Genomic DNA, 16,713 nt, shown 5'->3' on the forward strand with positions numbered 1-16,713 from the left:
AAGCCCTCAGCTATGCTCGCTCCCTCCATTGTGACCAACACCTCCCAGCACGTAAGAGCTCCTGCACACAAACTCCCACACATGTTTTCCCACGTCCTCCCAGGCAACTTCTTGCCCAAGACCCAGAGGCCAACAAAGGGTAGAATGAAAATAGTGGACTGTAACATGGTTTCTCACAGCAGCAGGAGCTTCATGGATACTTCTCCCTCTCATGCTGCAAGGTGGAAAAGCTTCACACTGGGACTGGCAGAGAGAAGAGGCGGGTGAAAAATGAACCTGAGGTTTTCATGAGCAAGCCACCCTCTTCATAAATAACCAATAAGTGAGTTTGCTTTATGTGGGACAAGACAGCTTTGTATCTCTAACATCTGCTTGCCTTGCACAGGCTGGGATACCTTGGAATCAGTCAGCAGGTGGAGAAAGATGGGCCCCACCCTGAAGCAGTGTTTCTCTCTGCTTTCATGGGATAACCCTTCCTGGCCAAGCTATCACAAGGAGAAGAATGCTGTCATAAATTTGTGGGGATATGCAAAATCCTCAGATCAGCATTTAAACAGACTACATCTTCCATTAAATTAAGACTTGCTCCTGAACTGGAATGTTTTCAGAACCTGAAAAAAAAATGAGAAAGCAATGTCTGAGCTTTTCTCCTTTAGGAAATCTCATCCAGGAAGGAAAAGAGGGTTGGGACAATCTGGCAGAGGTTTTCATCAGTCTAGCAGACCAGCAGAGCTGTAGCAGTAAGTGTGAAATGGCCTGCTGGGCACTGGAGCCACCTGACAAAGAGTCAGTGCCCAAGAACAAAGGGTACAGTCCCTCTTCTCTATGCATGGAGTGCCTGTGCAGCTGCTTAGTCACCAACCCCATGCACAATGTCCTGACCCACCTCCAACAGGAGAACCAGTAGAAGCCACAGTGACAACAGCCCTGGATACACCTAATCCCAGCCTCCAGAGAAGATCAGGCAATGATGGGGTGTATCAATCATTACCAGTTTTTCAGGTATCACTGAAATTGAGCCAGTCAAGATCTTTGCAGCTAAGTCCTTCTCAGACAGGATGTGCTCACATAAATTGTTGTATTTTTCATTTGTCTGACCACTATCCTTGTGTCAAAACATCTGATGCATATCAGCAAAGACCCCCAGAGATCCCCAGGGTCTCACCTCCCATTGTTTTTCATCCAAGTTAGTCTCCTCTGTACCCTCAAAGATATGGGCCAAAGACCCCAGTCTGGCACTAAAAGGCATTAGAAACCATTAAAGGTCCTCTGAGAAGACTACTGAATTATTGTGACTAAAGGCTTCTCATGGGTTGTTAAGTTCAAGAATCAAAAGAGAACACCTGTGCCTAAATTCACAAAAAGCAGTGCTCTGGTGTTGAAAGTATGCATCTAAGGGGTTGTTGCATGTTCTCATTTAGAGATCTCTTTCCAGTTTCTTTCAGACCTGAGACACCAAGAGGATTTCTCAAGTACAATGCTTCCATCTTTTGAGGATACATAATTAAATTCTACATGGGTCCTTACCACCTAGTAACATAGTCCTGACTGGGATCTATCATTGTGTGGCTCAGAAGGGCAATCGAGATGTTCACTTAGTTGCTTTTTTTGTTATTTTGACTTTGAGGCCTAAGTGATTCTGCTTATTTCCATTCCTGTAATTTACTGGAAGTCAGGCATGAACACTGACACTGTCAATGAACACACAGACTGACACTAGAGGTATTGTATATTTGACACAGGTTTTATAGTGCTTTATTCTGAACAGTATTTAGGCAAACAAGTACTGAACATATGCAGCAGGCAGTCTTTAGATAGAAATGAAATCTGATTACCATAATCTCTTGTGGAATTTGAAGACTAGTAATTACAATGTTAATTTCAGTCAAGTTGAAGTCCTTATTTCTTTCTCATGCCTTAGACATTGAGTAACTGTAAGGAGTTTCCTTAATGCTGAATCCAGAGCTAGAAATGGCAGATAATCTGTGCATGAGAAGTGTGGCACTTCCAGTAATAATCCAAGGGTGTTCTAGCCTTGATTTGCATAATGTTCTTTTCCTTAGGATATATACAACAAGATTCCTCTTGTCCCAACTTCCATGTCTGAAGGGAATGAGTCAAAGAAGGCCACACAGCAGAGTTCAACCTCCCCAGTCTGGGAGCTTCATGCTGAAGAGTCTTCTGGGGACACATAATGTCCCCATGACTTTTGCCTCTGGTGTCCATAGGCCTTGGTGTGGCTGCTGTTTCACAGATGCAAATCCTGATGCCAGCCTGAACTGTTGTAGCTATGCTGCAGAACTTGTCCACTTCTTCAGTGGGTGCTGGCAGGGTCAGGTAGGGCACCCTGGACCACCAGAGTATGGCCAGGTACAGAGGGAGATCATATCACATGTCCACATTTCCCCTTTTAGGCATTAGGAATCCAGAGAGTGTGAGTCATGAGAGAGGTTTCACCAGGGAGTAGGAAGGCAGCTCTTCCTCCTAGAGCCCTTTCCAGCTCCTGAGCTACCTTAAATCAGACTCTCACTTCATTTGGGGAAAAAAGTGTCACAGAGGAACAAAATGTTCTTGTTGCTGAAGCTGGGATACTTCTCAATAAAATATGGTGTGTTCTTCACAGTGGAAATTATTCCGCTAAAGGGGAGGAAACAAAAGGAGAGAAACTACTTCTGCTGCATATGTAGAGTACATTGTATTACTCAGCCAATATATGAACCCCTTAGATTTCCTTTCAAAGGCGATAGTCGGGAAGAAAAGCTTTACAGGAGTGTGCACCACCACAAAAGTAATTGTGCTTTTTTTGTAATGAACACGCCCCGCTTAAGGAGAACAGAATCGGCCTGAAAGAATCACGTTGCGAGTTTTGTTGTGTCTAAACAAAAAGATAAATGGATGGTCAGCTTTAAATTCATCTTTGTGCTGCAGAATCCGATATCCAGGTACCTCTCGGGAGTCACCACCTTGTTCATTGACTTCCAAGGAGACTTTATGGATGATCTTTGACACAACCACACCTTTTGTCTCACACATCTCAGAGAAATCTGATGCACTTTCATTGAAGATATTTGTCATTCCCAGGCTTTCCAGAAGGGGCTTCAGGTCATAGTCACCTTCCACACTAAACTTTGGAAGAAATACATTCACTTTGGTGTTGGCCATCATGCTGGGATTCGTCCACTGTAATAATGTCTCAGGGGTCAGTGCCTTTTCCAGCTGAAAACATAAACAAACAAAGGAAATTAGTGAGCAGTCTGAGGAAAGTGAAAGGAGAAAAGAAAAGACCATTCCTGAACTTCTCACTCCTATCAAACCTCCAAAAAATAAAGTCCACAGGCAATTTTTGTTTTTGAATTCACAACCATAGCATTCAGGCTTAACATACTCCCAGTTATATTGATTCAAGTATGATTTAATCCATAGGACAGGCCTCTGGAGCAACTCTTCTGCATGTGCATGCTCTGGCAAGCTTTTGATAAGCAATCACCACAACAACCATACAAAGGAACCTGAGGAAGACAGTCCTTACCCAGGTTACACCTGGCCAACTGGCAGAGATCCAAAAGTCTTTATTCCTGACTCTAAAGAGTAATGAAATTGCTGGTATTTGGGACACAAAACCCAAACCCAGAGCCTGATCTCAATCAAACATGCAGCAATCAAGCAATTTTTTTTTTAAACTGGAAAGGGAGGAGGCAGAATGTCGGGCCACAACAAATTGGTATCATGAAAGGCTTCACTTGCATTTTATGATAGGTGTGTTCTGTAATTTACTCCAACATATAAAAGCATCTTACAGCTGCAAAGACAGATCCTTCCTGCCTCTAAAATTTGTGGCCAGTTGTACAAATTACAAAGGAGACTTAAGTGATCATCAGTCTTTTAATCCTTAAATAACTTTACTATTAATTAATATTATTAATTACTTAGTCCTTAATAAACTTTGAATGGGTTGAAAATATGTCATAAAATTTTCATAGAGAAATTACATAAGAAATTGTTGATCTTTAAGAAATGTTGTATTAATTTTCACATTTATGTGCAATTGGTAATTAAAAATGGCTCATCTGGAGGCATCTCTGTTCAAAAACTTGGAGAAGTGTAAGACCTTAGTAAAATAAATCATGGACACATGTCAATTGAAAAAAAATAAGGATACCAGAAATAAGGGCACCTTCTGCACTTTACACTGTTTTCTGTGCATTCCCTATCTAGATCAAAGCTTCATGTACAACCTCCCACTGGACACAGTGAAAATGATGATGCCACAAATATGAGAGGAGGAACAGAGAAACAGAATGAGATGGTAAATTCACAGGAAAGTTACTTTGTGTTTCCTTATGCATTGCTTCTAAATAACAAAAACATTCCATAAATATATGGCATTATATGGGCTGTTTCCAAGGGAAGTATCATAGCAATTCTATTTTTTTCTCTCACCTTCTCCAAGCCAGTGGTCTCATCTTCAATCTCTTTGGGCAGGAGAATGAGCATGCTTATATGTTTGTTAAGGCACGGGAGCTCAAGGATGGCAACATTTAAATCTTTTACATAGCCCAGGCAAAAAGTAGCTTCCAGATTCATCATCTGCACTGGCTTAGTTTCAGTCTGCAAAACACAGAGGAAACAATAATTCATTTTAATTCACAGATAAGATGGTGACAGAGGAAAGTTTGTAAGCTTGCATGGAAGGGATACATTGAGTAACCACCAGGGAATTTGTTGGTTTTCACAGGTCATGAAAACAGCAGCAAGAGTTGGCTTTTTACAGTAGGCAGCTTTCCATAGAAAAGTGGAACAGAATTCTACTTAATACAATAGCATATGGGGGAATGTGCCTTAAAAGTGCAATTTATCTAATATTGGTGGCCCTTCAGGCCTTTTCACTCAGTACAACCAACTACACTCTATACAGGGTGTTGTAATGCTAGCAAGTGTCAAGCACTGAGAACAGCTCAACAGTGAAGGTCAAGCTGTTCATTCCAATAATTGATATTTTGGTTCAGGAGTTGAAACAGAATCAGAAGAAATTTCAGGCTTACCTAAATCTCTAAGTCTTTGCTTTTGAATGAAATTAAACAGAACAAAACAAAACACTTTATTTCATAGGGAAGACTTTAAAACTGTTCTGTCCACATGAAAGTGTTCAAAATACAAATTCAGTAGAAAAATGTTACTTTAGGGGGAAAAAAATCTGGAGATGTTTCACTTAAAAAATTTAGTGTGGATTGTGTGATTTTAATAACTTTTTTAGCTGGAACTATTGGCTGATGAAGTAATTTATTAATATTTCAGAGAACTTGAAAGTCTGACTTTGCTTATGCATCTCTCTATATGTGTGTCTATTTGGAATATAATCTCTTTATCCCACAAATGTTGTGCTGTTTTATATCTTGGCTGTAAGTTTTCTGATTACAATATTCACCACTGGTCACAGACTCCTGAATGCACCAGCCACAGGTGCTGCTCCCACATGGACCTCATGGCTCAGCAGGACTGACATGCAGGGAGCTGCAGCCCTGAGCCTGACTGGAAAGAGGGAGACTGATGGGATGGCATCTCTGAAGAGGAAAACACAGGGCCAGGCACCTAAGGGATGTAGTCAAAGAGGTGACACAACTGTACACATTTCACCAGCTCAAGAAATGCAATGTGCTTCACCACTGCTGGTTTTTGGATGCAGCCTCTGGTACCTGCAACCTTCCAATCTCTTGGAAAAAGCTACCCATGAGAATTTGCATCTCCTTGCAGACAATGGCTGCTTCTGACCACTTGTACTCAGCTGATGTTGTCTTAACATATTCCCAGGACAGTCTGGGACCCTTGAAACACTGGGTAAGATTAGGTAGAGTCTAAGAATGTCACAGTAATACATATTTTTCATTTCCTCTTATTGGGATTTCCTTAGCTCAAAGTTTGCATTTTCATGAGAGAAAAAGTACTTTTTTTTTTCCCCAGAACATACCTTGTTGACTTTAAAAGGACATTCTTTGATCTCTGCCTCTGGGAACTTCTTCATCCAGTTTGTAACAAAATAAGCTGCATTAACTAGAAGAATCTGAGTCTGGTCACTTACACTATCCTCATTCAAAACATTCTCCATTTTTCCTGTGAACAGATTTAAGATGGTTGTTAATACAATACATTAGCAATATATCAATTGCTTTAAGTGAATATGGTAACATTTCACTGAACTAAACACATTTGTGTCCTGCATCTCACAGATAAAAGATTTTCTTTCTAATGGAAAATTACAAAAAGGATCACTTACTTAAAATTGCAGCCTAATTTTTGATGTGGGGTTTGAGATCAAGGCAGATCTTCTAAATGACATGTTTTGTTGGTTTATATTGCATGTAATCAAAACCACATCTCCTGCTTTTGTTCAGTACCCTAAAGAAGGTGCTGAGTTTTCAGTGAAATTCAACAGGTTTAAGTGAAAAAACACTTTGTCATTTGGAGAGCAAGACTTGAAGGGAAGCTTCAAATTAGCAGCCACTCATTTCTAGACTGATACACAAGAATAAGATAACCAGGATAAAACAAAAATGCTGCTTTGATTACAGTTAATGTCCAAAGTACTGCTACAGACTTCAAAATAGGATGTAAATGTCATGACCCACTCTCTGTTTTAGACTGGTTCAAGCACTGCCATAAATGACCCTGAATTCAGAGTACTGGGAAGACAAATCCTGTCTTGGAGGTGCCCAGACAGGGCCAGGTGCTTCCCCGTGGGCACCTGTGCCAGCCTGGGAAGGACCAGACTCATGCGTGGTGTTTCCAAATTTGCACCACATGAGGGCAACAGGTGGCAACCAACCCTAGGGCCACCTCTGCCAGAGCTTTCACAGGGTGGCAAATGAGAGACCCACACCTGCTTGTGGCACCCTTGCTGGCAAAAGCAGCTGAGATATAAATTAACAGCCTGAAACTCAGAGTCCAATGAGTACTTCCCATTACAATGAAGCTTTTAAAGGAATTAGAGATTTGGATGTTTTGGTTTTACATGTTGTGCTGCTACACAGCCAGGACCTGTCATTCTCCCAGCCTATCCTGCTTCAGTCAAATGTGAGCAGCTTTCCCCAAGGCTAATTCAAGGTCAATCTCACATTTCCACCTTCAGAAGTGCTGCAGCAGTGAAGTCAGTGCTGCTAATCCTCATGCATCCAAATAGTAGGCCTAGTCTTCTTTCACTATGTATTTACTCCTAAAGAGGTATCACAAGGATAAAGATCTTTCTCCAAAGAGGCAAACAATGTTCCCAAGGTTAAGCTGTACCCACCATCAGTCAGCTCTGAAAGGGATTTGTTGATCTTTTCTCGGGTTTCCTCAGTTTTTTCTTTGAACTCCACTAATTCCAGTTCAGAAGGAAAAGGTCTCTTTGTAGAGTTGACAAAGTCCTGAAAGACACAAGTAACCAGTTACCTTAGTTAAGTGCCATTGGGTTGTTGAGGAGTTCATGTTTGTTTGAGAAAAGGTATTAAATAACTGCAGGAGACATCAAGGACAGACAGTGTTGCATCCAGTGCATCCCTCCCAAGGTTTTTCAGACCAGTGGTGCTACATCAGCAGTAAAGTTACTGATATTGCAGGAGGGACCATGTTGCCAGAGTTTACAGGATAGAACAACCCTCAGTCCAGGCCTAAGCAAGACTGAGATAGAGGCCACAGTCTGCTCCCATCATGTCTGTCCTCACCAGGGAAGACACTCATTGCTCTGGGTCCTGTCTTGCTGTAACACAGGCTGAACAGCAGGTGATCTGACCACAGCATCACTGCAGCATGTTGAGTTTTCTGAAACACCTCTCTTAGGCTGATGTTGTCCTTGCTTGGGACTCTACTCAGAAACAATTTTGGGGGGGAAAAAACCCAACACAGAGCGTTCTTGCCAGTTTTTTGCAAAGTTCATAAGTTAAAAGGCCAAACACCACCTTCTTCACTTGTGCTGCTTCAATAGTCAGGCTTCTGCCTTCTCAAAGCTTCACTGAAGCTTTTGCAATAATTACTTGGGTGTGTGCACTGGACATACACTTGCACCACCATTTTTTTTTATACTCATTTTCACTCATACTTGCAATACAAAGACTTTGATGTGGCATAGAAGTTATGTTGCATTCAAAACCAAACTTGCTACTGACCTAAAGCATATTAATGGAAGAATTAAAAGTGTTGTAAGAGTTGCACAGCTTGGGGTCAAGCAGCAGACTCATCTATCCTCCTACAAACCTTAATGGCAGCAGGCAACATTATGCTGTTCATCATTTGAGTCCAGTCAACCAACAACCAAAAGTACAAGAATTAATTTTAAATAACATTGCAATCTGACACCATAATCCATCCACGTGATGGCCAAGTAATTCATAACACCAGGGTTTTCCTGCAGTACTTACTGTGGTAGGATTGAGAGACTTGTCTACAAAGAGCCGTTTAACCATTTTCAGTGCAAAGAAGGAGCTGAGTTTGGAAACATCTGAAGTTATTGTTTGAAACCCAAAAGAAACATCTTTGACATCTTGTAAATGGAGCACCTGTTAAATGAAAATGATAAAACATTCAGCATTTTTTTATTATTATTATTGTCTAAACATTCCTAACAGCTAAGCAAAAATTGTTAGTTTGTGACCAGAGCTGTTGCTTTTTGTTTTTAAGCTAATGACAGGGCCTCTCACTGTTGTTACTCAAAAATCATTTATGTATTTGGCATGCTCACACAAATCTAAAAACCTGATCCTACCAGAACTTTCACCAAATGCATTTCTTTCCTATGAGCAATCCAAAGAAACCAATAGAGCTGTTCATGCTGCTGATGTGACTTAGTCAACTAAAACTCCATAGTATGGAGTCATAATGCTTTTGTCAAACTTACATTCCCACCCAAAATCCTGAAGCTTTTAAGACAGATGCGTGAGGGTCCCAGATAATCTCCTTTCCAGAACTGGGCTATACCCTTAAAAATGCTTGACAGATCATCAAGTTTTCTGACTGCTGTGACTAATACATGCCATCACATGACATTTCAGCAAGAACTGATCAGATAAAGATAACTGTGTTTGGTTTTGTAGAGAGGGTATAAGCATGGGCAGGGCTGCTGACCCACACATGGCTACCTCCCAACTCCTGGGAACGACAAGTCCAGTTCTACGAAATGCTGGGATAATGATGCCTTTGTTTGAAAATAACCCTATAAATATGAATTCAACTTTTAATGCCCACTTATTACAGGCTCTTTGATGGTGGCTGTTTCATTAAAGGAAGCCTGTCCACCCTCCTCACTGCCTCAAATTGCCTTATGAAGCACAGCAGGCACTTGTGACCTTCTTTTCCTTTTGTACATCACTACTGCTCTTTCTCCCAGAACACATCACATCTTCACAGACAAAATTGCTGCTCTGCCACAGTCACCCTTCCATAACCTCCCCTCTCCTTGCTCAGTGGGAGTAGAAGGAAATAAACTCCCATTACAGCAGCAGCACAGCTGTCGTAGCCAACTCCATCTCCTTAGAAACAACTTTCTCAACTTATTTCCTTTTCCTCCAACAGTTTTATTTCTTTGCATGTTAAGTGCAGGAAGCTTCTGTGCCTGGGAACCAGGCTGGGGGAAAAAGCTACTGCAGCTTCTCTACCTGAAAGAATTTTTGGCACAAGTTTGTTGACCGATGTTCCAGAGTACAGCTGCCAATCTGGCTCCTTTTGTATCTAGTATTTAAAACCCAAGCACAAACTCAGGGGAAAGCAGAAGCTAGAATAGACATGGAAAATAGGAGATATTACACTTAAAAGCATACCAAGCTCTCCTTAGCATCTGTAGTCAGCACTTTTTAAATACCACTAGAGAAATATGAAACACAAGTGCACTTGTGTAACAGAGCTCCACTTGAGGAGGTGCAGGTTAACTTGTTATTATGGAATGGTTCAAAGCAAATTGCAGACACAAGTGAAAGCAAAATAAGGGCAGGGTAATATTTTTAACTTTCCCACCAGAAAGACAACATTTGAATTTTGAAATGGTAAGGGAGCTTCAGGGTACCATTTAAATTTAAATTTAAATTCTTTTTTTTTTTAAAAAACTGTTTGGAAAAATGTGCAGAGCTTACAGGATCCATCCCCGAAAGTCTTCAGTGCCAGGTTGGGTAGGGTCTGGAGCAACCTGGTCTAGTGGAAGATGTTCCTGCCTGTGGCATGGCGATTTAAGATCCCTTCCCACAGAAATCATTCCATGATTCTATGACTTTCATGGACATATTGCTGTGCAGCTCTGTGAACAGCACAAGACTCCTGTAATCTGTGGCATAAGTAGGAGCACAGAAGGCTGTGCTGAGGGGTACTTTCAGTGAATGAGAAACTACATGGAGGAATTTCCAAAGGAGGGAAAATACATTCAAATATATAGAGAGTCTTTCAGAGCCAGGTGATAATCAGCATATAAATGTATATTTAAATTGCATTTCATGCACCTTTAGGTAACTGCAGAAACTGTGGGGACCCTCACTGGGATTAAAAGGATCCAGCTCAATCTCTGTTTACACAGAGGCAGCAGACAAGGCTGGAGGGCTGAATCCCTGCACCACATAAACTGATTGAATCATGACTGCCATGCTGGATCATGATGCTGGAAACGCCTTGAACATCATGAGCTGCTTGAAAGGAGAAACATGGACTAAATTGTGCCCCTTCTACTTTATCCATCTCCTCTTTACAGTATTGTGGGAGAAAGGGGGAAAGTCAGTGACAGGGCTGCTACACACACTTGCTGCTGACAGCAGTGGCAAAATCATTTTCAATTCTATAAAGCTTAAGCGTTTTTGAATAATGAAAAAACAGCTATCTAGAAAATGCAGAGATCTAAGACAGAGTTTCACCCTTTTGTTGTACAGGGCCATGGAGTGTGGAACTATTCAAGAAGTTTGGATGGATGATTTGACGTCTGTCTTACAAGGCAACCAGACATCCAGGAGAAAGTTAATGAGAGCTAATAAGACCCCTACAACAGCCATATAACTTTGCAGCCTCAGAACAGGTTGCTGACAGCTTACCTGTTTCATCTGCTCTGCAGTATCACCTTTTGCAGCTTTGTATGCCAGAGCCAGAGACGTTGAGGTGCACAATGGGGAAAAAATAATGTTGGCTGTTTTGTCCTTCTCACATAGCTTTTTGAACATATCAACAGCAAAGGCAGTGTTTGCTAGCTGCAGAGCATCCATTGTCATCCTGAAATGGAAAAGAGAAAAGAGAGATGACTCACTTAGTCTGTAATTCTAGTTCCTGCTGTGGTGGGGCTGGGTCAGAGCATTGAAAGAGGCTGGCACCAGGATCTGGACTGGGTATCTTGGACTTTCAGGATGGGAGAGGAGAGGAGAGGAGAGGAGAGGAGAGGAGAGGAGAGGAGAGGAGAGGAGAGGAGAGGAGAGGAGAGGAGAGGTTCAGTAATAGCCATCATCTTCAAGTGACAGCAGGCAATGCCACGAGTTATCTAGAGCCAGTATTATCAGAAGCCCTTGAGAAAATCTGTGTGGGTCAGGGTGACCCACACACACTGAGTCAAACTGGATCATATATGAATTTAATTTGTTTTTAATTGATACTCTTAAAATGTGCCGACTCAGAAGGTAATTCACCTATGCTCTGCGATCTCCTGGCTCTCAGACAGGTCTTTAATGGTCTCATAACTTCTCCATCTTGCTTCATGGCTAATTGTCCATTAAACCTTTAGCTTTGGTACACGTCCCTCCTCTCGGGGTTGATTATCCCTGGCCTTGCCAGAAGTCTCCAGAAAGCTGTCTGGTCATGTACGTTGAGATTATTTTAGAAACTTAAAGGAGGCCTTTTAAAAAGTACTGCTGTGTGCCCACCCATCACTGGCACTGTTTTAACTCAAAGATTTTCCTAACCACTCTCAGTAACTGCAGTTACCACAGGGGTGTTACATGACCTGTGCAGTCAGGAAAGGCAAGGCACAGTTGCTGCTGTCCATGCTCTGGGAAAGCCAGAGACTATTCCCATCTTCCAGGCTGCTTTCACATACCCAAAGTTGTACTTATGTATGAGCACATTTGTGTAGATTCAAGCCAAGAAGGGTGAACCCCAGAATTTCAGTCAATAGCACAAGTCTGGCTTTAGACCAGCAATCACATAGAAGATGACCCCTTTAGTATAGTGAATTTGGCAGTACCATGCTCCCAATACCATGAATCCCTAAAAAAAAGGAGACTCTTAAAACTGGTGCTAAATGGCTCCATCAAAGCTATTGACAGAGACAGAAAGGAAATGGAAATTTTTGCATGCGTTATGCTGCCCAAATGTAGCTGAACATCTGACACCATTGTATAGAGACACTTCAGAGCAGCTGTGGTACTTGACAGTAGTAATGACTTCCAAATAAATTGTGGTAGTTATAAATTTTTATAACTATTTTTTTGTGGGAGTAACAGAATGGGCACGTAATTTGCCTGCAACACAGCAGAGAAAGAACTTTGATTTACTCGTAAGACCTGTTTGACTACAGAAGGCCTTTTACAAAATAAATGTCTTTATTTTTATTTTAATTAACTTATACATGTTCTTGGATCTGTTAGGTAGGGCAATTGTTTTACTTGACAACTAGTTTGTTTTGGGCTAAAACATGCAGCATAAAAGGTTAGTGAAATGCACTGCATTTAATCAAGTTTAATAAAAGATACAGTGGCATTAAACCAAGGCTTTTTAAGTCAGAGTTTGAAAAGCACACCTAACCAGCCCTGCACTCCTGCAAAATGTTCTGACTGTTGGTATTAGCAACAAACTGTTTGCTAACAAATCCACTCCCACTGGGGGGAAGAAAAAAAAATCAAACAAGAAAAAGAATCTGTCTTGAAGATGGCAAACATTGACCGTATTTCACTGGAGAAACTTATCCCCACATGAAAATCCAGAGGAGTGTGCTTTGCAAAATCCTGAGGTTTTGTCAGACTCGGAATTCAGAACGGGTCTGGCTGGACTTGTCTCCCTTCCAGTGCTCTGGCAGTCTCTGGCAGCTGCTTGGTAAAGAGGAATTTTCCATGGGAGTTTCCATTTCACAGCATCAGCAGGCACTGAGCTGATGTCACAATGAGGTTCAGGAAACATCTCAGAGATCTTACGGGTGTAAGAAAGGACCAAGTGCCAGCCCAGCACCACAACCACCCGCCTCGCTTACGCAGACACCATTTCTCAGCCAGGAGAGCAACTAATTAGCAGAAAAGTCGAGCTTGCCAGCAACCATGGGCTCAGCACACACCTTAAGGGAGGAGAGCTTTAGGCAGGACAGTGGCAAAAGACAGAACAAGTCTGAAGGACTGAGAATGCTGATGAGGCAGTAACTTGGAACAACGGGGCAAAGAAGCAAACATAAAATCATTCCTTTAAATGCCTCCTTGCAATTGCTCATCACAAATGTGCTCTTTTGTGCCCATGCATGTCTTAAATAAATTCCCCTGCATAGGCTACCTACCTTATCTTTGCCATTAGCTCAGCCATTCTCACACTAACAGACAATACACTCCTATACTGTGTCTGATTCTCAATCTCTCTCTCTCTGCCCCACCCCACTCCACCCCCCAAAATTGAAGATTTGGGGCAAGTACTAACTTCACAGGTATTTCTAACTGGAAAATTACCCAGGGAACCAAGAATGCGTCATTCAGTAAATATCAACCACCCTCAAAAAGACAAATAATACAAAAAATCTCATGAGTCATGCAGTACACCCAAAAAACATTTAATTTGGAGTTTAATTTAATTTTAATGGATTATATTATTTAGTATTAGCTGGCATGATATTATTCTATTCAGGCCTCTGGACATTCCTTACAGGGTAAAAATCAGTATGAAATCATACCTAATTAAAGGTATCCCTTGTTCCTTTCTGGCTTAATGTTGACTTTGAGATGTAGATGCACTACCTGTGTTTCACTTCCTTGGGTTGCAAGACATCCAGAGTAAGAAAATAAAATAGGAAATTTTACATAATTGAATTAAATTCTTCTTCCTTATGCCAGTTAAAAGCTGCACCATGGCTTAAAAACTCCTCTGGCCTCATGAGTAACTCTCATACTATTCATTGGATGATTTTTTATAAAGTTTCGATGTTTCTTTTCAGTGAGAAAAACAGGAGGCATTTCATGGTGAACCTTTTATGTACCTTTGTTCATCCAGTAACTGTTGATTCTCTCAAGGCTTCTTTGGAGGAGACTGAAATTGTTTCTGGTAGTGGCAAAGCTCTCTATTCTAATTTTTTCCTTTCAATGCTATCATTGAAATAAGGACCATTCAGGGCATTTTGTTGGGGAAAAAAGCTCAGTTGCAGCCTTGACCTTGAATTATTGCCTGGGCAGCAAAGAATAATCTCTATTCCACCATCTTTTTCAACTGGTCAGTCTGTTTTTTATTCTCCATTTATTAATGACTATTATATTATGTTATATTTATTATATTATGTTTAAGAGCTTACAACATTCATATTACTGAAAAGAATTTACAGTATTAAATATTAAAAAATCTTAAATCTCTTTAAAGCCTTGAGCACCCCAAGCCTTGCAAGTCCAGTAAAGCCAGTTCATGCAAGGTGAGAAGGGCTGAGGCTCCCGGTGAGAGGAAAGCCCATTAGCTGCCCATTAGCAGTCTCAGAAATCAGACATAGCTCCTGAGCCAGTAATCACAGGGAACCCTCAAACAGGGAGGAGTCAAAACACTGAAAATGAAATTTTAAAAAGGCCTGCTGCAAGGATTCTCATTGGGTGCCTCCTTTCCCAGGAAAGCAGACAATCAGCATTTCCAGAAAGGCCTGCAGCACTGGGGCATCTTCTAAGCACTTGGAGTTTGCGATCCACCCAACTTTATTTAAAACTGTGACTGTCACAGTGTGAAAGAAACATTTTCAGATACAGAAGAGAGCTGAAAGGCTACAGAACCAGTTCAGAAAAACCTGACTTAAACTTGTTTATTGGTATAAGACACCGTTTTTGCTTAGTCACTCTTGGATTCAATGACAACTACAACAAACCCCCTCCCAAAAAAAAAAAAAACAACAACAGGGAGGCTTTTATTACTATCTGCTTACTAAGGGAAAATCAAAATATAACTTATATTCAAAAATATAATCACAAGAATAGCAACATCTATGTGCAAATGTCTGACAAGTCAACTTGGTTGTATGGCAGGAATAATCCGATAAAGCAGAACCAAGTATTTATTTTATTCTTCTCTTGGTTAAGCAGTCTTTCCAAGAGAAGACACCTGTGGCAGATAAAGCTTAGACAATGCTGGCCATCCAGTCCTGGGGGATATATTTGGTTTATATCTCAGGAGCTGTGAGTGCCAGTGCTGTAGTCTCTCCAGTCGAAACAAAATTCCAAGAGGATGAATTATATAAAACAACCCACATGCAAATTTCACAAGTGAGGCATTAATATTGAAACTAGATCAAGAGTTTAACATGACCCTGCTTCAGCTCTTACTCAGCATACATGATACAAAGGAATGAAAAGATTTATCTGAGCCTTTTCTTCTTCTACAGAAATGACAACTCTCCACCTGGAAAATTACCTGGATAAAAAACCAAGGACAAAATTTTGGCTGAACAGACATCGAGGAGTGCAAGACATCAGACTGATGTGGGACCAGAGCATCTCATATGGTTGAGGAAAAAGCATTGTCAGCAACAGAGTGGAGAAAGTCACTCCAGGAAAGAAAGAGAAACAAGCCACTGCAACATGCTTTGTTGTACTTCAATAGCCAGTGAACTGTTCAAACTAAATGGTCACACTGAAAATAAATGTGTAATTACTAGGCCTAAGCGCCTGTCCTTCACTTTAAACAAGTGCAGATTAGTCACTTGGTTAATAACTCGGAGCAAACAGAGCAGAGCGTGCACACCTCTTCAGAAAACGAGAGGAATATTCCTTTCTAGCAGGGGCTTACAAACCAACCTAAATCCTACTTTGGCATATGGAGGATTTTCATGGCATCATACACAACCTGCTTTTTCGAATATGGGAATAGCCATTTGCAATAAACCACCACATTTTAATAATTCCTAATGCCCTTGCTGTCTCACCTGCCAAATTTTATTCACTGCTTCCAACGAATCTTTCCAAAAAGAAAGAATCCTAGCATAGCAATTGCAGCAGTTTTGAAATGAAACCAAAACAGTGTCGATTGGGAAGGCAAAAAAGCTTCTTGGATTCCACGTGTACATTTCTGGCACAAATTTCCTTATCCCACTCCCTCCATGCAATTATGTTTCACAGCCAAGATTTGTAAACTTTTAGCTCAGAATAAATTAAAGTATCAGAGAAAGAAAAAAGCCGTACTTACTTTGCAAGGCTATAATCCTGGAAAACGAATCAATGAAGTGAGCACAGCACAAAGAACCAGCTGCCCGTGCAGAAACCTTGCTGAGCAGAAGACTCTGTTACTTGCCTACTCATTGACACCACTCCCACTTTCCCAGCCTAATTTGTGCACACACACACTCCCTCTCAACTCTCGCTTTTTTTCCCCCTCCCTTAATCATTCTTCGTGGCAACTCCTACATTGGAGGAGCAAAATGATTCACACCAGAGTTGTCTTTGCCTGCCCGGCCACTGAAGACAACAACAAGCTCTGGCAGGAAAGAGCAGCCCTGTGTGTTGCGTTCAGCAAGCGCAGTACAAAAGGCAGCAGACAAGAACGAACGAAGGAGCGAAAGCAGGAGTTGAT

At 41.2% G+C, this 16,713-nt stretch overlaps 1 protein-coding gene across 1 annotated transcript; it reads right to left on the minus strand.

Moving 5' to 3' along the window:
- Positions 1 to 1,723: 1,723 nt before the first annotated feature.
- On the minus strand, positions 1,724 to 16,635 carry SERPINB5 (serpin family B member 5). Its single transcript, XM_071453333.1, has 7 exons — positions 16,330 to 16,635; positions 11,034 to 11,208; positions 8,391 to 8,528; positions 7,283 to 7,400; positions 5,966 to 6,108; positions 4,441 to 4,608; positions 1,724 to 3,216 (listed from the first exon to the last, which is right to left on the minus strand). The coding sequence occupies exons 2-7, from the start codon at positions 11,205 to 11,207 to the stop codon at positions 2,824 to 2,826; spliced, it is 1,134 nt and encodes a 377-aa protein (XP_071309434.1). The 5' UTR covers position 11,208; positions 16,330 to 16,635; the 3' UTR covers positions 1,724 to 2,823.
- Between the last annotated feature and the right edge of the window lie 78 nt (positions 16,636 to 16,713).

The sequence above is a fragment of the Agelaius tricolor genome, unplaced genomic scaffold, assembly GCF_023055355.1.
Source record: "Agelaius tricolor isolate 1412-34295 unplaced genomic scaffold, bAgeTri1.0.p SCAF_2, whole genome shotgun sequence".
In the NCBI taxonomy this organism is placed as follows: Eukaryota; Metazoa; Chordata; class Aves; order Passeriformes; family Icteridae; genus Agelaius; species Agelaius tricolor.

Bases quoted from the DNA above. Each gene is read 5' to 3' on its own strand.
- SERPINB5 (XM_071453333.1), bottom strand. From the start codon at position 11,207: ATGACAATGGATGCTCTGCAGCTAGCAAACACTGCCTTTGCTGTTGAT. The intron at 7,401-8,390 runs GTAAGTACTGCA...TGTGTCTTTCAG, and splicing joins AGTCTCTCAATCCTACCACA to GACTTTGTCAACTCTACAAA. The intron at 3,217-4,440 runs GTGAGAGAAAAA...TTATGTTTTCAG, and splicing joins AGACCACTGGCTTGGAGAAG to CTGGAAAAGGCACTGACCCC.